Source organism: Ranitomeya variabilis, chromosome 2 (assembly GCF_051348905.1).
Source record: "Ranitomeya variabilis isolate aRanVar5 chromosome 2, aRanVar5.hap1, whole genome shotgun sequence".
NCBI classification, from domain to species: domain Eukaryota; kingdom Metazoa; phylum Chordata; class Amphibia; order Anura; family Dendrobatidae; genus Ranitomeya; species Ranitomeya variabilis.
Genome location: NC_135233.1, coordinates 884727225 through 884750579, shown reverse-complemented (window position 1 = coordinate 884750579; position 23355 = coordinate 884727225). Strand labels below are relative to the sequence as shown.

The 23355-nt window shown below is 43.7% G+C and overlaps 1 protein-coding gene across 1 annotated transcript in view; it reads right to left on the bottom strand.

Annotated features, from left to right (window-relative positions):
* Positions 1-23355, bottom strand: part of PIGZ (phosphatidylinositol glycan anchor biosynthesis class Z (Gwada blood group)) — a 96197-nt gene that overhangs the window by 23793 nt on the left and 49049 nt on the right. The window contains exon 3 of the mRNA XM_077290402.1: positions 11734-11853. Coding sequence (XP_077146517.1) covers positions 11734-11851 — 118 coding nt within the window. The 5' untranslated portion in view covers positions 11852-11853. The remainder of the gene's footprint in view (positions 1-11733; positions 11854-23355) is intronic.

Genomic DNA, 23355 nt, shown 5'->3' with positions numbered 1-23355 from the left:
GGGGGGGCATGTAAGTATAATGAATCGGGGAGCAGAATGTACAGAGTGGGGCGCATTGGGGATACAGGTGTGTGAATGGTAATGAATTGGGGGAAAGAGTACAGGTTCTAATTAATTTATATATTTATTGGGTATGAAAAGTGGCTATTTGTAGTTACTGGATGCACAGTGATGGATTACAATTTATATTTGGAATGGTGGGTTGCATAACTAATTATATATTAATGGTGAGTGCACGTCTGTATTCAGCTGCATAGTGTAGAAGGTGGGGAAAAAATGGGGAATGTGCTCTGAAAGCGGTGCTCTAGATTACTGTGTGTTATTTTATGTAGAGACTAGTGATGAGCGAATATACTCATTGCTCGGGTTTTTTTGAGCATGCTTGGGTGGTCTCTGAGTATTTGTGAATGCTCGGAGATTTAGTTTTCGTTGCCGCAGCTGCATGATTTGCGGCTGCTAGACAGCTTGAGTACATGTGGTGATTCCTTAGCAACCAGGCAACCCCCACATGTACTCAGGCTGGCTAGCAGCCGTAAATCATGCAGCTGCCTCAACAAAAACTAAATCTCCGAGCACTCACAAATACTCGAAGACCTGAGCGTGCTCGGGAAAACCCGAGCAACGAGTATACTCGCTCATCACTAGTAGAGACGACTCCTGGAAGAATTGATGGCTGTCTGTGTTGGATGAAGAAGAAAGCAAAGATGAAGGACTTCAACTAGAGACGTCACTGGTGAGTCCGTGTATTACCTGTACACTTACACTACACATTGTATACTATATACAGAGCTCCTGTGTATAAAATCACGAGTGATCACTTTATTTTCTGTACACTGACACTATATACAGAGCTCCTATGTACAATGTCACTGGTGATCCCTGTATTGCCTGTACCTTATACACCATTTGCAAAGCTCTTATGTATAATGTCACTGGTGATTCCTGTATTAACTGTGCAATATTCACTATATACAGAGCTCCTGTGTATAATGTCACCGGTGATCCCTGTATTACCTGTACACTATACACTATATACAGAGCTCCTATGTATAATGTCACTGGTGATCACTGTATTACCTGTACACTTAAACTATTCACAGTATACTATTTATACAGAAGGTTTAATGTTTGCCTTTAATTTGCCTTTTGCCTTTAATTACCTGAATTGTTAGATTTTGTTCTCATGATGCAGTAGAGGAGACCTCTTCAAGGAGACTATACTTCTTAGCATATATGTTCTCAATAGTCAGCCACAACATGTTCTGGGTACATGGTAAATAGCGTATGACCCTGGGTAACGGTGGGGGCTACATGAGTTACATTGAGTTACATTTGTTGTAAATGGTATAAAGTGTTGCCTTGTGTTTCAGTATATCAGATAAAAGTGACTTGCTCACAAAAGTGTGTGCGGTTTCCCTTTTCTCCAAGCGCTTGTCAATTAAGGGCGTAATTTCACAATTTGGCCTCACTTGTGATCTGGCTATCTGACTCTGGGTCAGAGCGAAAACAGCTATGACACTATGTACAGAGCACCTGTGTGCTGGTAATATGCTGTCTTGTCATGATGTGGCGGTATTTGTTCCTTGTATGTGGTATTATTCGGTTACTATGTGGTGGTAATATGTGGTCTAGTAAATGGTGAGGTGGTATTTGCTCCTTGTATGTAGCATTATTCTGTCACTATTTGGTGGTAATATGCATCTGGTCATAGTGTGACAGTATTTATCCCTTGTACATGGTATTATTCAGTCACTACGTGGTGGTAATTTGTGGTTTGGTCATGGTGTGGCAGTATTTGTCCCTTGCATGTGATATTATTGGTCATTTAAAAAAATGTATTTGACACATTCCCAGCCAAAAGAGTCTACCTTGTCATGGTGGTGGCTTAAAAATTTTTTTTAGGTCGAAACAAAAACTGATGGCTATGTATGTGGGATATGGTGTTTGATGAGAACTGTTAATTTGTGATTGGTGAGGACGCGGTGCAGAAGTGGAGTCTTTCCAAGAGTGGGCTGTAGGACTATGGAAAGTTCAAGGGGTGGACGCAGTGCTGGAGTGGAGTCTGGGTGGAGTCTCAAGGTGGTGGGCAAACGCTGATAATACACACCGATAGCTTCTGTTACATGCTTCTAAAGCTGGCCAAAATTATGGCTGTCACTCGACTCTCCCATACAAAGGTGGGTTCATTCGGCCAAGCACTTTTGTCTTCTTTATGAGAAAGCCACCAGCTGACACATCAGCACTGGCTTATCTCTGGGAGAAAAATACAATTGGCAGTCTAAAATCGGATATGCCTATTCAACATTTGTCTCAACCATCAGTCAGCTGGCTACAACCCTCTACAAGCATAATGTTATATTGATTTTATTCATTTTAACCCCCTCCAATCATCAGAATCCAGCATAATGGCAGCTGATTGGAATCTCTAGAATCTATAGTTTTGGAGAAATTCTGTTGTGAATTCTGCTCTTGGGCTCCCTCCGGTGGTTGTTAGTGGTAGTGCAGTTGTCTTGGGGTTGTAATCCAGGGCAGGTGTTTCTGCTGATGGCAGCTCTACTAGGTATTTAGGTGTGCAGGATCCATTACTCCTGGCCAGTTGTCCATTGTTCGTGGAGGGATTGCATCTCTCTCTGGTTCCTCATGCTCTGCTGCCAATTCAGCTAAGATAAGTGTCTGGTTTTTTGTCTCTGTGCACACATGCAGTGTGCTTTGTAATTCAGTGCAATTGCAATTCATTGTGTTTTTGTCCAGCTTAGGCTACGTTCACATTTGCGGCCAGCGCCGCAGCGTCGGGCGCCGCAGCGGCGCCGCATGCGTCATGTGCCCCTATATTTAACATGGGGGCGCATGGACATGCGGCGCACTTGCGTTTTGCGCCGCATGCGTCGCTGCGGCGCCCGCGTCCAGGCGCAGAGGACGCAGCAAGTTGCATTTTTGCTGCGTCCAAATTCAATGAAAAAAACGACGCATGCGGCGCAAAACGCAGCGTTGTGCATGCGTTTTGCTGCGTTTTTGTTTGCGTTGTGCGCTGCGGCGCCGACGCTGCGGCGCACAACGCAAATGTGAACGTAGCCTAAGACTTTGTTTGGATTTTTCAGTCATGCTGGATTCTCAGGAGTTGCAGATATACTTGCTATGTCTTTAGTTAGATGTAGTATATTTGTATTTTCTGCTGTGGATATTTTTAGGATTTTAATACTGACCGCTTAGGCTGCTTTCACACTTGCGTTTTTGTCTGCAGCGTTTTTTGCACAAAAAACGCATGCGTTTTTTTTTCCTATATTTAACATTGAAAACGCATGCGTTTTTTTGCACATGCGTTTGGTCGCGTTTTCAAACGCATGCGTTTTTTGACTGCATGCGTTCATTTTCAAAAATGCTACCTGCAGTATTTTCTTGCGCGTTTTTTTGCCGCGAAAAAACGCATGCGTTTTTTCGCGGCAAAAAAATGCATTGCTGTCTATGTAAACGCATGCGTTTTTAAGCACATGCGTTTGTTTGCGCTAAAAACGCATGCGTTTTTATAGAAAAAACCAGAAAACACACTAAAAAGTCACCCACCACCATCAAGGTGATAAAGGGATCCAAACCCTAACCCTAACTCTACCCCTAACCTCACCCCTAACCGTTTAATGAACATTTTCTGACAGTCATATTGCCACGTATTTAAGTGCCACGTATCACGTATTTAAGTGCCACGTATGCCACGTGCCACGTATTTAAGTGCCACGTGCCACATATATAAGTGCCACGTGCCACATATATAAGTGCCACGTGCCACATATTAAAGTGCCACGTGCCACGTATTTAAGTGCCACGTGCCACATATATAAGTGCCACGTGCCACATATTAAAGTGCCACGTGCCACGTATTTAAGTGCCACGTATTTAAGTGCCACGTGCCACGTATTTAAGTGCCACGTGCCACGTATTTAAGTGCCACGTGCCACGTATTAAAGTGCCACGTGCCACGTATTTAAGTGCCACGTGCCACGTATTTAAGTGCCACGTGCCACGTATTTAAGTGCCACGTGCCACGTATTTAAGTGCCACGTGCCACGTATTTCAGTGCCACGTATGCCACGTGCCACGTATTTAAGTGCCACGTGCCACATATATAAGTGCCACGTGCCACATATATAAGTGCCACGTGCCACATATATAAGTGCCACGTGCCACGTATTTAAGTGCCACGTGCCACGTATTAAAGTGCCACGTGCCACGTATTTAAGTGCCACGTGCCACGTATTTAAGTGCCACGTGCCACGTATTAAAGTGCCACGTATTTAAGTACCACGTATTTCAGTTGCACGTATTTCAGTGCCACGTATTTCAGTCACGTTTAGGGTTAGGGTTAGGGGTAGGGTTAGGGTTAGGGTTTTCTTGTTTTTTCTTGTTTTTTCTTGTGTTTTCTTGTGTTTTCTTGTGTTTTTCTATAAAAACGCATGCGTCTAAAAAACGCATGCGTTTTACCGCGTTTACATGCGTTTTTCACACATGCGTTTTTTTTAAAAACGCATGCAGACAAAAACGCAAGTGTGAAACTAGCCTTAGAACTCTGTCCTATCCTTTTCTATTTAGCTAGAAGTGCCTCTTTTGCTAAATTCTGTTTTTCTGCCTGCGTGTGTCTTTCCTCTTATACTCACAGTCAATATTTGTGGGGGGCTGCCTATCCTTTGGGGTTCTGCTCTGAGGCAAGATAGAATTCCCATTTCCACCTATAGGGGTATTTAGTCCTCCGGCTGTGTCGAGGCGTCTAGGACGGTTTAGGCACACCCCACGGCTACTTCTAGTTGCGGTGTCAGTTTAGGGTTTGCGGTCAGTACAGATACCACTTACTCCTGAGAAAGTCTCTCATGCGGCTCCTAGGTCACCGGATCATAACAGTACAACTGGCCAACAATGAGTTAAATGCATCTCAGAAGAAGGGAAGAAAGGTGTTGAGCCATTTTTTTCTGTAGCCTGTTTTTTCTTTCCTTCCCTCTTTTCCTCTGGGTGACTGAGGAGACTTGTGCTAGCATGGATGTTCAGGGATTAGTTTCTCGTGTAGACCAGCTTGCTGCTAGGGTACAGGGTATTTCGGATTATATTGTTCAGACCCCGCTTTTAGAGCCTAGGATTCCTACTCCTGATTTGTTTTTTGGGGACAGGTCCAAATTTTTGAGTTTTAAAAACACCTGTTAACTGTTTTTTGCTCTGAAACCTTGTTCCTCTGGTGATCCCATTCAGCAGGTTAAAATTGTCATCTCCCTGTTGCGTGGCGACCCTCAGGATTGGGCATTTTCACTGGAATCTGGGAATCCGGCCTTGCTTAATGTAGACGCCTTTTTTCAGGCTCTAGGATTATTATATGATGAACCAAATTCTGTGGATCAAGCGGAGAAGACCTTGTTGGCCCTGTCTCAGGGTTAAGAAGCGGCAGAATTGTATTGTCAGAAATTTAGAAAATGGTCTGTGCTGACTAAATGGAATGATGATGCTTTGGCTGCAATTTTCAGAAAGGGTCTTTCTGAATCTGTTAAAGATGTTATGGTGGGGTTTCCCACGCCTGTTGGTCTGAGTGATTCTATGTCTCTGGCCATTCAGATTGATCGGCGCTTGCGGGAGCGCAGAACTGTGCGCGCTGTGGCGTTGTCCTCAGAGCCGATGCCTGAGCCTATGCAGTGTGATAGGATTCTGTCTAGAACGGAACAACAAGGATTCAGACGTCAGAATGGGTTGTGTTTTTATTGTGGCGATGCTTCTCATGTCATTTCAGTCTGCCCTAAGCGTACAAAGAGAATCGCTAGTTCAGTTACCATCAGTACTGTACAACCTAAATTTCTGTTATCTGTGACCTTGATCTGCTCATTGTCGTCATTTTCTGTCATGGCGTTTGTGGATTCAGGCGCCGCTTTGAATTTAATGGACTTTGAATTTGCCAGGCGTTGTGGTTTCCCCTTGCAGTCTTTGCAGAACCCTATTCCTTTAAGGGGCATTGATGCTACACCTTTGGCTAAAAATAAACCCCAGTTTTGGACACAGGTGACCATGTGCATGGCGCCAGCCCATCAGGAAGATTGTCGTTTTCTGGTGTTGCATAATTTGCATGATGCTATTGTGCTGGGTTTTCCATGGTTGCAGATACATAATCCTGTGTTGGATTGGAAATCTATGTCTGTGACTAGTTGGGGTTGTCAGGGGGTTCATAGTGACGTTCCTTTGATGTCAATCTCCTCTTCCACCTCTTCTGAGGTTCCAGAGTTTTTGTCTGATTTTCAGGATGTATTCGATGAGCCCAAGTCCAGTTCCCTTCCACCGCATAGGGACTGTGATTGTGCTATTGACTTGATTCCAGGCTGTAAGTTTCCCAAGGGCCGACTTTTCAACCTGTCTGTGCCGGAACATACCGCCATGCGGAGTTATGTTAAGGAGTCTTTGGAGAAGGGGCATATTCGGCCATCTTCTTCACCGTTGGGAGCGGGATTTTTTTTGTTGCTAAGAAGGATGGCTCCTTGAGACCCTGTATTGATTATCGCCTCTTGAATAAGATCACGGTCAAGTTTCAGCACCCTTTGCCTTAGCTTTCCGATTTGTTTGCCAGGATTAAGGGGGCAAGTTGGTTTACTAAGATTGACCTTCGGGGGGCATATAATCTTGTTCGTATTAAGCAGGGTGATGAATGGAAAACTGCGTTTAATACGCCCGAAGGCCATTTTGAATACCTTGTGATGCCATTCGGACTCTCTAATGCTCCATCTGTTTTTCAGTCCTTCATGCATGATATCTTTGGGAATTATCTTGATAAATTCATGATTGTATATTTTGATGATATCTTGATTTTTTCCGATGATTGGGAGTCTCATGTGAAATATCTCACAGAACATCAATAAACGTGTCCTACTTATATCTGCTCACCGTATATGACACTATAACAAATGCTATAAATAACACCGATAAAACTTAACATTTATTGATTTAGATAATAATAAAATTTACAACATACACGACCTAAAAACATATATGACTGCTATCAAAGATACAAGGTGCACACGTTCCCTATGGGACCAACTATCTGTTTCCTACCTTGCAGCGGAGGTTGGCACCCTATAAGACCTGCGCATTGGCACCCCCGCTCACCGTCGACTAACCCCAACTGACCCTGTTGGGCCCTATCGTGAGGAAAATACACTATCAGCAGACCTTACAGACAGACAAGACAAAACATAAATAGAAAAGTCACTTAGGGGAATATTGCACTCAATAAAGAGATACTATTGCACTTATGGTTCAGTGCAAAGGACGTGCAACGAGTACTGACTCGTATATCGTATTGCACAATCTGAGCCTAGGCTGCACCTATATATTCACCCTACCTGCCTGCGGGGGTTGGCACCCTACAATCCTGCGCAAATGGCGCCCCCGCTCTAGTCGTCTTTCCCTATTAAACCCTCAAATAGGTATTGGATTGTCATATAATGGCAGGCGGGATAAAGTGTAATAACACAGTGCAGGCAAAATAAAAGTGCAAAAAATGTTGCTGAGCAAAGCATACTCAAGGCTATAAGCTAGGCATAATTTAATGCTCTTACATACTTGGTCATACTTTAAGTCACGGGGTTAACGGCAATTGCTGCACTTTATATGCACTATTTTTTGCACTTTTATTTTGCCTGCACTGTGTTATTACACTTTATCCCGCCTGCCATTATATGACAATCCAATACCTATTTGAGGGTTTAATAGGGAAAGACGACTAGAGCGGGGGCGCCATTTGCGCAGGATTGTAGGGTGCCAACCCCCGCAGGCAGGTAGGGTGAATATATAGGTGCAGCCTAGGCTCAGATTGTGCAATACGATATACGAGTCAGTACTCGTTGCACGTCCTTTGCACTGAACCATAAGTGCAATAGTATCTCTTTATTGAGTGCAATATTCCCCTAAGTGACTTTTCTATTTATGTTTTGTCTTGTCTGTCTGTAAGGTCTGCTGATAGTGTATTTTCCTCACGATAGGGCCCAACAGGGTCAGTTGGGGTTAGTCGACGGTGAGCGGGGGCGCCAATGCGCAGGTCTTATAGGGTGCCAACCTCCGCTGCAAGGTAGGAAACAGATAGTTGGTCCCATAGGGAACGTGTGCACCTTGTATCTTTGATAGCAGTCATATATGTTTTTAGGTCGTGTATGTTGTAAATTTTATTATTATCTAAATCAATAAATGTTAAGTTTTATCGGTGTTATTTATAGCATTTGTTATAGTGTCATATACGGTGAGCAGAGTCTCATGTGAAACTGGTCAGGATGGTATTTCAGATCCTTCGTGATAATGCTTTGTTTGTGAAGGGGTCTAAGTGTCTCTTTGGAGTGCAGAAGGTTTCTTTTTTGGGCTTCATTTTTTCTCCCTCATCTATAGAGATGGATCCGGTTAAGGTTCAGGCCATTCATGATTGGATTCAGCCCACATCCGTGAAGAGCCTTCAGAAATTTTTGGGCTTTGCTAATTTTTATCGCCGTTTCATTGCTAACTTCTCCAGTGTGGTTAAACCCCTGACCGATTTGACGAAGAAAAGCGCTGATGTGGCGAATTGGTCCTCTGTGGCTGTCTCTGCCTTTCAGGAGCTTAGACGCCGATTTACTTCTGCCCCGGTGTTGCGTCAGCCGGATGTTTCTCTTCCGTTTCAGGTTGAGGTTGACGCTTCTGAGATTGGGACAGGGGCCGTTTTGTCTCAGAGGAATTCTGTTGGTTCCTTGATGAAACCGTGTGCCTTCTTTTCTCGTAAGTTTTCGCCTGCTGAACGCAATTATGATGTCAGCAATCGGGAGTTGTTGGCTATGAAGTGGGCGTTTGAGGAATGGCGACACTGGCTTGAGGGAGCCAAGCACCGTATTGTGGTCTTGACCGATCATAAAAATCTGATTTACCTCGAGTCTGCCAAACGGCTGAATCCTAGACAGGCTCGATGGTCCTTGTTTTTCTCCCGTTTTGATTTCGTGGTCTCGTATCTTCCGGGTTCTAAGAATATTAAGGCTGATGCCCTCTCTAGGAGTTTTTTGCCTGATTCTCCTGAGGTACTGGAACCGGTCGGCATTCTGAAGGAAGGGGTGGTCCTTTCGGCCATTTCCCCTGATTTGCGACGGGTTCTGCAGGAATTTCAGGCTGACAAACCTGACCGCTGTCCAGTGGGCAAACTGTTTGTTCCTGACAGATGGACTAGTAGAGTGATTTCTGAGGTTCATTGTTCTGTGTTGGCAGGCCATCCTGGTATTTTTGGTACCAGAGATTTGGTTGGTAGGTCCTTTTGGTGGCCTTCTTTGTCGCGTGATGTGCGTTCTTTTGTGCAGTCCTGTGGGACTTGTGCGCGGGCCAAGCCTTGTTGTTCCCGTGCTAGCGGGTTGCTTTTGCCTTTGCCGGTCCCTGAGAGGCCCTGGACGCATATTTCTATGGATTTTATTTCAGATCTTCCGGTTTCCCACAGGATGTCGGTTATCTGGGTGGTTTGTGACCGGTTCTCTAAGATGGTTCATTTGGTGCCTTTGCCTAAATTGCCTTCCTCTTCTGATTTGGTTCCGTTGTTTTTCCAGCATGTGGTTCGTTTGCATGGTATTCCGGAGAATATTGGGTCCGACAGAGGTTCCCAGTTTGTTTCTAGGTTTTGGCGGGCCTTTTGTGCTAGGCTGGGCATTGATTTGTCTTTTTCTTCCGCATTTCATCCGCAGACAAATGGCCAGACCAAGCGAACTAATCAGACTTTGGAAACTTATTTGAGATGCTTTGTGTCTGCTGATCAGGATGATTGGGTGGCTTTCTTGCCATTGGCCGAGTTCGCCCTTAATAATCGGGCTAGTTCGGCTACCTTGGTTTCGCCCTTCTTTTGTAATTTTGGTTTTCATCCTCGTTTTTCTTCGGGGCTGGTTGAGCCTTCTGATTGTCCTGGTGTGGATTCTGTGGTTGACAGGTTGCAGCAGATTTGGGCTCATGTGGTGGACAACTTGGTGTTGTCTCAGGAGGAGGCTCAGCGTTTTGCTAACCGTCGTCGGTGTGTTGGTTCCCGTCTTCGGGTTGGGGATTTGGTCTGGTTGTCTTCCCGTCATGTTCCTATGAAGGTTTCTTCCCCTAAGTTTAAGCCTCGGTTTATTGGTCCTTATAGGATTTCTGAGATCATCAATCCGGTGTCTTTTCGTTTGGCCCTTCCGGCCTCTTTTGCCATCCATAATGTTTTCCATAGATCTTTATTGCGGAAATATGTGGTGCCCGTTGTTCCCTCTGTTGATCCTCCTGCTCCTGTGTTGGTTGATGGGGAGTTGGAGTATGTGGTTGAGAAGATTTTGGATTCTCGCCTTTTGAGGCGGAGGCTTCAGTACCTTGTCAAATGGAAGGGTTATGGCCAGGAGGATAATTCTTGGGTTTTTGCCTCTGATGTCCATGCTGCTGATTTGGTCCGTGCCTTTCATCTGGCTCATCCTGATCGGCCTGGGGGCTCTGGTGAGGGTTCGGTGACCCCTCTTCAAGGGGGGGTACTGTTGTGAATTCTGCTCTTGGGCTCCCTCCGGTGGTTGTTAGTGGTAGTGCAGTTGTCTTGGGGTTGTAATCCAGGGCAGGTGTTTCTGCTGATGGCAGCTCTACTAGGTATTTAGGTGTGCAGGATCCATTACTCCTGGCCAGTTGTCCATTGTTCTTGGAGGGATTGCATCTCTCTCTGGTTCCTCATGCTCTGCTGCCAATTCAGCTAAGATAAGTGTCTGGTTTTTTGTCTCTGTGCACACATGCAGTGTGCTTTGTAATTCAGTGCAATTCATTGTGTTTTTGTCCAGCTTAGACTTTGTTTGGATTTTTCAGTCATGCTGGATTCTCTGGAGTTGCAGATATACTTGCTATGTCTTTAGTTAGATGTAGTATATTTGTATTTTCTGCTGTGGATATTTTTAGGATTTTAATACTGACCGCTTAGAACTCTGTCCTATCCTTTTCTATTTAGCTAGAAGTGCCTCTTTTGCTAAATTCTGTTTTTCTGCCTGCGTGTGTCTTTCCTCTTATACTCACAGTCAATATTTGTGGGGGGCTGCCTATCCTTTGGGGTTCTGCTCTGAGGCAAGATAGAATTCCCATTTCCACCTATAGGGGTATTTAGTCCTCCGGCTGTGTCGAGGTGTCTAGGACGGGTTAGGCACACCCCACGGCTACTTCTAGTTGCGGTGTCAGTTTTGGGTTTGCGGTCAGTACAGATATCACTTACTCCTTAGAAAGTCTCTCATGCGGCTCCTAGGTCACCGGATCATAACAAAATTCATAGTAAATTCAATTCTATTACAATCAATGTTCTCATCTCAACAGATCAATCAAATAAATCATGATTATGTAGATTAGCATAAAAATCTATTTGTATAAGCCAAACATAAGCTCTAGGCAGTGTTGGGAAAATACTGACCAGCTTCTGTTGCATGCTTCTAATGTTGTTCATAAAGATAGCTGTCAGACAACTCTCCCATACACAGGAGGGCTCGTTCGGCCAAGCACTACTGTGTTGTCTATGAAAAAGCCTCCGGCTGACACAAGAAATTAGTGGCAACTTATCTCCAGGAGAACAATGCAATCCGCAGTGTTTCACAACCATCAGTTGGCCAGCACCTCCATAAACATTAGACATACGTCCGCATCCATGAATATCGTCAGGTCTGGACAGCATTAGTCTAATGTGTATGGTGACCTTTAGTTATAAGTGAGAAGAGAGCTTGAAAGTTTGCAGGCAATACATACCTGCCATTACTTCAGGAGACTGGAAGAATTCATCAGGATGCAGGTAGCCATTCTGCGGAGCAAGGCACCACATGACACGTAGAGCACTCAAGGCTCCCCAAAGCATTTTTTCTTTCATTTCTGAAGCAAAATAAAGTTAAACCATCAAGAAAAATCAATCAATGCTGAAGTTCTCAATATATCTATATCTATATATAAATGGTGCAGGTTTCTGCTAGCAGTGCAGGGGTTAAATCTGTTCAGTTGAGAGTCTCTGAAGTTTTCCTGCTTTGATGATCTCAGTTGTTCAGTGTTGGCCACTCCCCTCTGCTATTCATACTCATCTCTGCCATTCAAATTACCAGTGTTAATTTTATACTGCCTGGTGTGGAGTTGTAGGTTTTGTTAAGGAGGCGTTTGGAGTGTTTATCTAAAGACAGTTGCTTGGTTATTTTTCTGTGTGCATATCCTCATCCTCTCCTATTTGGTTGTTCCTTCACATTATGTACTTGCCTGTGTTACACTCTGTTGTTTGTGAGTGCATATTTAAATGATTGGAATTTTCATTTATCCCTGTACGTCTTCCCTTGGTAGTACGGTTTGTGTATTCTTATATACATCTACTCCACACTTCCATGGGTGGGGAAGGGGACAGATAAGGACTTACTTAGGAGCTCAGCAAGGTATGTGGCCCAGTTCCTGCTATGTGTGGACTATTTTTGTTACTGGATTACTTTGTACCTATTTTATGTTGCTATCATCATGTGTTACATATTATTGTACATACAGTAGTTATTATTATTCATTTTTATAGCGTCATTTATTCCATGGCGCTTTACATGTGAAAAGGGGCATACAAAGACAAGTACAACAAACATGAGCAATACATGGCACACACTCATACAAAAGGAGAGAGGACCCTGCCCGCGAAGGCTCACAGTCTACAGGGGATGGGTAAGGATACACTAGGAGAGTTCATGACATAGCTACTTAGCATTTTATTAAACTGTTGCATGTATAAGCCAGTGTTGTTATATGTTGTTGCCATTTCAATAATTTTTATTGTAGACATTAAAATACAATTTACCTTCCCATAGGGGCCCACAGGAATGGGTCCAAATAAATTAATATCTAATACAGGATACAAATAATTTCTAATGGTGGTCTCACATAAAGTGACATTTTGAGTTAAAAAAAAATTAATTAAATTCAATCTAAGGATTTATTGCAAGCGTAGATGAGCAAGTCAATTTGATGTCAATTTAACATGTTTCTTTTTTTAAGAATTTGCTAGCAAGCATTTTACACAATGCAGAATACTGTATCTGTCATGATTCCCCAATGGCATGGGAACATCAGAAACACAAAAATAACAGACTAGCTCTCGGGTGATGGAAACTCAAGCTGACCGTGACCTAAATCTACCACACAACTAACAGTAGCCAGGAAGCATTCCTACGGCTGCCTAGATGCCATGCGCCAGCCGGAGAACTAACTACGCCTGGAAGAGGAAGGAACAGACCTGGCTTACCTCTAGAGAAATTCCCCAAAGATGATAGTAGCCCCCACGTATATTAACGGTGAGTTCAGAGGAAAAGACATACACAGTATGAAGGTAGATTTAGCAAAGCGAGGTCCACTTACTAGATAGAGGAAGGATACAAAAGAGGACTTCACGGTCAGCTGAAAAACCCTTTCAAAAAACCCATCCTGAAATTACTTTAAGACTCCTGTGTCAACTCATGACACAGGAGTGGCAATTTCAGTCCACAAGAGCTTCCGGTAACAGGAAATGACAAAACTGTAAACTGGACAAGAAAAACAAAACAATAAGGACAAGAGTCCACTTAGCTGATCAGCAGACTAGTAGCAGGAACATGCAACTGAATGACTCAGGTTACAATGATGACCGGCAAGGAAGTGACTGGAGAGCAAGGCTAAATAGGGAACTCCCAAAACTGATGGAAGCCGGTGAGCTGAGGCAGAAAAGCACACACAAGTCTCCAGTACCACCAGCCACCACCAGGGGAGCCAAAAAGCGGATCACAACAGTACCCCCCCCTTAAGGAGGGGGCACCGAACCCTCACAAGAACCGCCAGGGCGACCTGGATGAGCCCTATGAAAGGCACGAACCAAATCCGAGGCATGAACATCAGAGGCAGTTACCCAAGAATTATCTTCCTGACCATAGCCCTTCCATTTAACCAGGTACTGGAGTCTCCGCCTGGAAATACGGGAGTCCAAGATCTTCTCTATAACGTACTCCAATTCACCCTCAACCAGCACAGGAGCAGGAGGCCCAGCAGAAGGAACCACCGGCACCTCGTATCTCCGCAACAACGACCGATGGAACACATTATGGATAGCGAAAGATGACGGAAGGTCCAAACGAAAGGAAACAGGGTTAATAATCTCCAAAATCCTATAGGGACCGATGAACCGAGGCTTAAATTTAGGAGAAGAAACCCTCATTGGGACAAAACGGGAAGACAACCACACCAAGTCCCCAACACGAAGGCGAGGACCAACCCGACGCTGGCGGTTAGCAAACCGCTGAGTCCTCTCCTGGGACAAATTCAAATTGTCCACCACTTGTTCCCAAATCCGATACAACCGATCCACCACAGCATCTACTCCAGGACAATCCGAAGACTCCACCTGACCAGAAGAAAAACGGGGATGAAACCCCGAATTGCAAAAGAAAGGGGAAACCAAAGTGGCAGAACTGGCCCGATTATTAAGAGCAAACTCCGCCAACGGCAAAAAGGCAACCCAATCATCCTGATCCGCAGACACAAAACACCTCAAATACGTCTCCAAAGTTTGATTAGTTCGCTCCGTCTGGCCATTAGTCTGAGGATGGAAGGCAAACGAAAAAGACAAATCAATGCCCAACCTGGCACAGAATGCCCGCCAAAATCTAGAAACGAACTGGGTACCCCTATCAGAAACGATATTTTCAGGAATACCATGCAAGCGAACCACATTTTGAAAAAACAAAGGAACCAACTCAGACGAGGAAGGCAACTTCGGCAATGGCACCAAATGAACCATCTTAGAAAAACGGTCACACACCACCCAGATAACAGACATCCTCTGAGAGACAGGAAGATCAGAAATAAAGTCCATCGAGATGTGCGTCCAAGGCCTCTTCGGAATAGGCAAGGGCAACAACAACCCGCTAGCCCTAGAACAACAAGGCTTGGCCCGAGCACACACATCACAAGACTGCACAAAAACACGCACATCACGAGACAGAGATGGCCACCAGAAGGATCTAGCCACCAAATCCCTGGTACCAAAAATTCCAGGATGACCCGCCAGCGTAGAAGAATGAACCTCCGAGATGACTCTACTGGTCCAATCATCAGGAACAAACAGTCTACCAGGTGGACAGCGATCAGGTCTATCCGCCTGAAACTCTTGCAAAGCACGTCGTAGATCTGGGGAAATAGCGGATAATATCACCCCATCCTTAAGGATACCTGTAGGTTCCGAATCACCAGGGGAATCAGGCTCAAAACTCCTAGAAAGGGCATCCGCCTTCACATTCTTAGAACCTGGTAGATATGAGACCACAAAATTAAACCGAGAGAAAAACAACGACCAGCGCGCCTGTCTAGGATTCAGGCGCCTGGCAGACTCAAGATGAATCAGATTCTTGTGATCAGTCAAAACCACCACCTGATGTCTAGCACCCTCAAGCCAATGACGCCACTCCTCAAATGCCCACTTCATGGCCAAAAGCTCCCGATTACCGACATCATAATTTCTTTCGGCGGCAGAAAATTTTCGAGAAAAGAACGCACAAGGTCTCATCACTGAGCAATCGGAACTTTTCTGCGACAAAACCGCCCCCGCTCCGATCTCGGAAGCATCGACCTCAACCTGAAAGGGGAGAGAGACATCGGGCTGGCGCAACACAGGGGCAGACGAAAAGCGGCGCTTAAGTTCCCGAAAGGCCTCCACAGCGGCAGAGGACCAATTGGCAACATCAGCACCCTTCTTAGTCAAATCCGTAAGAGGCTTAGCAACACCAGAAAAACCAGTTATAAATCGACGATAAAAATTAGCAAAGCCCAAGAACTTCTGAAGACCCTTTAGAGAAGTAGGCTGCGTCCAGTCACAAATAGCCCGAACCTTGACAGGGTCCATCTCAACAGAAGAAGGGGAAAAAATGTACCCCAAAAAGGAAATCTTTTGAACCCCAAAAACACACTTAGAACCCTTTACACACAGAGAATTCTCCCGCAAGACCTGAAAAACCCTCCTGACCTGCTGAACATGAGACTCCCAGTCCTCAGAAAAAATCAAAATATCGTCCAAATACACAATCATAAATTTATCCAGATATTCACGGAAAATATCATGCATAAAGGACTGAAAAACTGAAGGCGCATTAGAAAGGCCGAAAGGCATTACTAAATACTCAAAGTGGCCCTCAGGCGTATTAAATGCGGTTTTCCACTCATCCCCTTGCTTAATTCGCACCAAATTATACGCCCCACGGAGATCAATCTTGGAGAACCACTTAGCCCCCCTTATGCGAGCAAACAAATCAGTAAGCAGCGGCAACGGATACTGATATTTGACAGTAATTTTATTCAGGAGTCGATAATCAATACAAGGCCTCAGCGAGCCATCCTTTTTAGAGACAAAGAAAAACCCAGCTCCTAAAGGTGATGAAGAAGGACGAATATGTCCCTTTTCCAGGGACTCCTTAACATATTCTCGCATGGCAGCATGCGCAGGTACAGATAGGTTAAACAAACGACCCTTTGGAAATTTACTGCCTGGAATCAGATCTATGGCGCAATCACACTCTCTGTGGGGAGGGAGAGAACCAATTTTAGGCTCTTCAAAAATATCCCCAAAATCCGACAAAAATGCAGGAATCTCAGAGGGAATAGATGACGAGATAGGAACCAAAGGTATGTCCCCATGAGCCCCCCGACATCCCCAGCTTAACACAGACATAGTTTTCCAGTCCAGTACTGGGTTATGAGATTGTAACCATGGTAATCCAAGCACTAAAACATCATGTAAATTATACAACCCGAGGAAGCGAATCATCTCCTGATGGTCTGGAGTCATACACATAGTCACTTGCGTCCAGAACTGTGGTCTATTACAAGCCAGAGGTGTAGAATCAATACCCTTCAGAGGTATAGGAACTTCCAGAGGCTCCAAATCAAACCCACAGCGCCTGGCGAAGGACCAATCCATGAGACTCAGAGCGGCGCCAGAGTCCACATAGGCATCCACGGTAATAACTGATAATGAACAAATCAGAGTTACAGACAGAAGAAATTTAGACTGTAAAGTGCCAATAGAAACAGACTTGTCAACCTTCCTAGTACGTTTAGAGCATGCTGATATAACATGCGCGGAATCACCACAGTAGAAGCACAAGCCATTTTTGCGCCTATAATTCTGCCGCTCGCTTCTTGACAGAATTCTGTCACATTGCATTTTCTCTGGCGTCCCTTCAGAAGATACCGCCAAATGGTGCACGGGTTTGCGCTCCCGCAAACGCCGATCAATCTGAATCGCCATTGTCATGGACTCATTCAGACCTGTGGGCGTAGGAAACCCCACCATGACATCCTTAACGGCATCAGAAAGGCCCTCTCTGAAATTTGCCGCTAGGGCACACTCATTCCACTGAGTAAGCACAGACCATTTACGAAATTTTTGGCAGTATATCTCAGCTTCATCTTGCCCTTGAGACAGGGCTATTACAGCTTTTTCAGCTTGAATCTCCAAATTAGGTTCCTCATACAGCAACCCTAAAGCCAGAAAAAAACGCATCCACATTGAGCAACGCAGGATCCCCTGGTGTCAATGAAAATGCCCAATTCTGAGGGTCACCTCGCAGCAAAGAAATCACAATCTTAACCTGCTGAACAGGATCTCCAGAGGAGTGAGGTCTGAGAGAAAGGAATAATTTACAATTACATTTGAAATTCAGAAACCGAGATCTATCTCCGGAAAATACCTCTGGTGTAGGAATCTTAGGTTCAGAAATAGGAGTACGTATAACATAATCTTGTAAATTCTGAACCTTCGTAGCAAGATTATTTAAACCTGCAGCCAAACTCTAAGGGTCCATCCTTAAACCGGAGAGATCAGAGCCATTCAAGGATTAGAAGGAGAGAAAGGCAAGGCTGTAAATAGAGCAGAAATACAACTGAGCCAACTAAGTAGCAAACATGAGAGGAAAAAAAAATAAAAAATCTACAGACTTCTTTTACTCTCCTTTCTTCTGCCAATTACTTTAACAGCGGCCGGTCATACTGTCATGATTCCCCAATGGCATGGGAACATCAGAAACACAAAAATAACAGACTAGCTCTCGGGTGATGGAAACTCAAGCTGACCGTGACCTAAATCTACCACACAACTAACAGTAGCCAGGAAGCATTCCTACGGCTGCCTAGATGCCATGCGCCAGCCGGAGAACTAACTACGCCTGGAAGAGGAAGGAACAGACCTGGCTTACCTCTAGAGAAATTCCCCAAAGATGATAGTAGCCCCCACGTATATTAACGGTGAGTTCAGAGGAAAAGACATACACAGTATGAAGGTAGATTTAGCAAAGCGAGGTCCACTTACTAGATAGAGGAAGGATACAAAAGAGGACTTCACGGTCAGCTGAAAAACCCTTTCAAAAAACCCATCCTGAAATTACTTTAAGACTCCTGTGTCAACTCATGACACAGGAGTGGCAATTTCAGTCCACAAGAGCTTCCAGTAACAGGAAATGACAAAACTGTAAACTGGACAAGAAAAACAAAACAATAAGGACAAGAGTCCACTTAGCTGATCAGCAGACTAGTAGCAGGAACATGCAACTGAATGACTCAGGTTACAATGATGACCGGCAAGGAAGTGACTGGAGAGCAAGGCTAAATAGGGAACTCCCAAAACTGATGGAAGCAGGTGAGCTGAGGCAGAAAAGCACACACAAGTCTCCAGTACCACCAGCCACCACCAGGGGAGCCAAAAAGCGGATCACAACATGTATCACCTTGACAAGGCTCACATGACCTCAGGTGCAACTGGGCAGCTATGACATCACATGGTACAGCACAGCCAGTCAGAAAAACTCCCATAGTCTGTACAAAAACTAAGGCAGGAAATTAAACATCCATTTAGCAGTGAATCTGGATAGTGAAAGAATGCCATATTGCTTTGCTTAGCCATAGAGATAGGGAAAGACAGCCATAAACTAGTGAACAAATTCTACAATTAGTGTGTGTTGTGGCACAGCTGTGATGAGGATTAGTGTATAATGTGAGAAGAAACATGAATAATAAAGAGATTCAATTGATAGTGAGTGAGATTGGAGACTGGCAGTAATTCATCATATTTGTTATAGTGCTGCTGCAGTTTGTAAAAGGAACAGGGTTTTCCTCCACAAAATATTAAACCTCATGGTTATCAAAGAGGGGAACTCTCCTTACACCTCTATTGAGGTCCGATATCAACTATTAACGTCAAAATTGACTACTAATAATTAATATCCACTTAATACCACAACGTTATCTTTACCTTATACTATATACTAACTGAGACACAACAGTGTAACAATAAAGGGTATTTATTACACACGCACAAGTCTACAGTCTATAACATACATATATATTTATACCCAAGCTGGCGACTATAAATATATATATACAAATATACAGATCACAACTCTGATATAGTAATATCACTACAGTATACAGTGATATCCCAACAGTATCACACAGTAATAACCCACAATAACCAGTAATATCACAACAATATCACACAATATAAAAAAAACAATTAACTGCACGATTACCCAAATCACACATATAATATCAGCCCTTTGGCTAGCTAACCCTAATAAATAGTACTGGGCATATTAAGAAAAGGGGATACAGAGTATAATTAAGCCATGTGGGTCCATCATCATTCCAGGCAATGCAGGCACAGCAAAAGAGACAGAGCACATGTGTCTTGTGCCTTTTATGTCCAGCTAGAAGAGGTGTATCCAGCCCCAGGTGTGTGGGGATGAGGTCACAAATCTATTGTCCGCTGGCCTAAGTCCTAAATGAAACCTGATATACCAGCTCATGGCAGTTTTGTTTTACAGCAGGCTGGAGGGGGGGGCTTTGCTCCATGTGGTATACAAGTGGAGGATATACCCAAAACATGCACTAAACACATCTGTATGTAAAGATATACATTTTGGGTGCACTCCCTTCTACACAGTTCAATTATACATTTTTTTAATTCTTCACCCAGAAATGTAAACTGAAAGAAAATCACTCTGTGACTACCCCATAATCCCAACCAGGTGAATTCCGCCAGTAGGCCCCTGCATCAGAAATTTGGGTTATTCTCCTACATGAAGCAACAGAACTGTCTGTCTGATCACAAAAGAGATAAATTGTTACTATTTTATAAATTTAAAAAGCATAAAAATTTGTCAGTGCAACATATTATTACACTGGCTGTTACCACCTGTGCCTGGTTTGCCATAGTCATACATGATAAGGTTGGTCAAACACTTTGACGTTACTAAGGCTGTGTTTATGTTAAGGTGCTTGAAAACTGTTGTGGACAGTCCTATGAGATCTTATGGTGTCATACACACTCTTTCAGGGCAGTTGGAGGCTTTGGAGTAGTGTTAAAGGGAATCTGTCACCTCATTTTGGCCCTATAAACTGCGGCCATCGCCATCAGGGGCTTATCTACAGCATTCTGGAATGCTGTAGATAAGCCCCCGATGTATCCTGAAAGATAAGAAAAGCAAGTTAGATTATACTCACCCAGGGGCGATCCTGCTGCGGTCCGATGGGCGTCGCAGGTCCGGGTCCAGTGCCTCCCATCTTCATACGATGTCGTCATCTTCTTTGCTTCCTGTCACAGCTCCTGCGCAGGTGTACTTTATCTGCCCTGTTGAGGGCAGAGCAAAGTACTGCAGTGCGCAGGCGCAGGGCCTCTCTGACCTTTCCTGGCGTCTGTGCACTGCAGTACTTTGCTGTGCCCTCAACAGGACAGATAAAGTACACCTGCGCAGGAGCCGCGACAAGTAGCAAAGAAGAGGACGACATCGTAAGAAGATAGGAGGCGCCAGACCCGGACTTGCGACGCCCATCGGACTGGACCGCACCGGGACCGCCCCTGGGTGAGTATAATCTAACTTGTTATCTTTCAGGTTACAGCATTACAGAATGCTGTAGATAAGCCCCTGATGGCTGTGGCCGCAGTTTATAGGGCCAAAATAGGTGACAGATTCCCTTTAATTAAATTTTTTTGAAAATGTTTCGAGATGCTGGTAAATGTTAATTTCAAATTATTTACTCATCTCAAATGGCAAGCATGTCTTATGAAGGAACATTGTTATTTATATCATGAGTAAGAAGAATCGCCTGAAGGTCACTTTGGTTTACAAGTGAGGGTCATCACTGATGAATAAATGAGGACACTTTGTCACAAATGTTCAGGAGGACACAGTTCTGATTCTTCTGTAGCAGACATCATCATGTTTTCCTTCCTATAATAGTTTGGTAATGCAGATATGTAAGTGAATGCACCCAAAGCTAAAAACACGACTGTTTCCATGTGTCAGGAGCAATTGCATTGTATTAACTAAGATATTCAATGCCTTAAAATGTAAATATTTGCATGCCATAATTTCCACCAGATGTACTGACATTATTCTATTTTTACCTTCAACGATGAGCAGAGACTTGTAAAATATATGGCTAACTATGCAACTAAAAGCATTTAGGCAACAAGTTGTAATGGTAATGGCATGATTTCTGTTTAGCGAGATCCATTACAAAGTGTCCAACAGAGTATTAATGAATTAGTATTGAATGACTTTAAGTGACAGTACTTAATATACGTTTTTTTGGAAATAGCAGGTCAAGTAGGACTAGATAATATATCAGCATAGTCCATAATTTAGAATTTAAGCTGCTAGCCGTAAAATAATCTATCAACAAGTCGAACCTCTCTAAACTGTTTATATGCTCATGTAGATCAATGAAAGCTAAATGCATTGATACATTTCTATTTACTGTCCGTTACATTATTACACAAAAATTGATGATTTTATGAATATGCAAATGAAGTGTTAGGTGCTTCATCCTGCCCAAAGCACTTAATGAAAGTTTGCCTCTTCCAGTCATTTACATCGAAAGTGCTTACCTCTCTTTTGATTGATACTCAGATACAGTACATGCTACGAAGAATCATTCCCAGGTGACTTGTCTTTTAATTTGATTTCACTATAAATTCATTCTCAAGGTTTTGATGCTCAGAAATTTCCTCCTCTGCATCTCTTTTATTTTGCTTTAAACTGCACTTTTCTAAGCTGATACATTTTCTCAGTCTTTACATTCCAAATTATGCAGTATTCATACCAAGTATAACAGCACTGCTATAGCATATTGACTCATCTTGGCTTTACCTATGGAACCTTCTACGGATGTACTATGGGTCTGCATGAGAATTAGTCCCATTAAGTAGGGCTAATCTCTGTCTTTCGCATGTAGAATCAGTGAAACTAATGAACATGCTTATTAATGACGTGGACTTTGGAGCGCATGAATGGGGTTTCAATGGAGCAATTATTTTTTACTTAAATGCATTCATATTTGGCTAAACTAAAATAGTGCTAAGAATGTCACTAGGGGTCCTGATAAACGGCCAATCACTAGGGCCGGTCAACGGACCAACCAACAGATGGGTTTAGTGGATTGTTTCTGTTTGATTTGCTGTTTAATCACTGAATGGTTTGATTGAACAGCTGGACCATTTAATGACTATTTTTTTTTTAATCTCTTTGACTTTAGCTTCATTACCTCTTGACTACATTTTTGACACTTAACTCATTCCACCATTCAGCAGAAATTCCATGAACACAACAAAGGGGCCAGAGCAGTGAAGCCCAGAACCCTGTATATGGGTGAAAGTGTCATCACCAAGGGGATCTTGAGAACTGCTTGCACAATCTTTGCTTCTGGATGCCAATTTTAAGTTGATGGGTATCCTGACAGTTGAGTTTAATCTGACAATAGGATTTGTAACCCTTATCAGTCCACAATTTTAAATAAAAACCTGTCTCACAAATTTTTAAAGGGAACCTGTCACCTGAATTTGGCGGGACCTGTTTTGGGTCATATGGGCGGGGTTTTTGGGTGTTTGTTTCACCCTTTCCTTACCCGCTGGCTGCATGCTGGCCGCAATATTGGATTGAAGTTCATTCTCTGTCCTCTGGAGTACACGCCAGCGCAAGGGAATATTGCCTTGCGCTGGCGTGTACTCCGGAGAACAGAGAATGAACTTCAATCCAATATTACGGCCAGCATGCAGCCAGCGGGTAAGGAAAGGGTGAATCAAACACCCGAAAACCCTGCCCATATGACCCAAAACAGGTCCCGCCAAATTCAGGTGACAGGTTCCCTTTAAGCCAAAAATACTATACATGCATTTAAATAGCAAAACACGTAAATCTACCACCAAAGGGGTCCAAAGCCTTTGTTAGCCAATTAAATTGTTTAGATGACCAGTCAGCGCAGTTAACAAAGTCATGTACATATACACTTGTATGCTTTTGAGTAACTCTAGTGTTGGCTATCTTTGGCTTGCTTACAGCT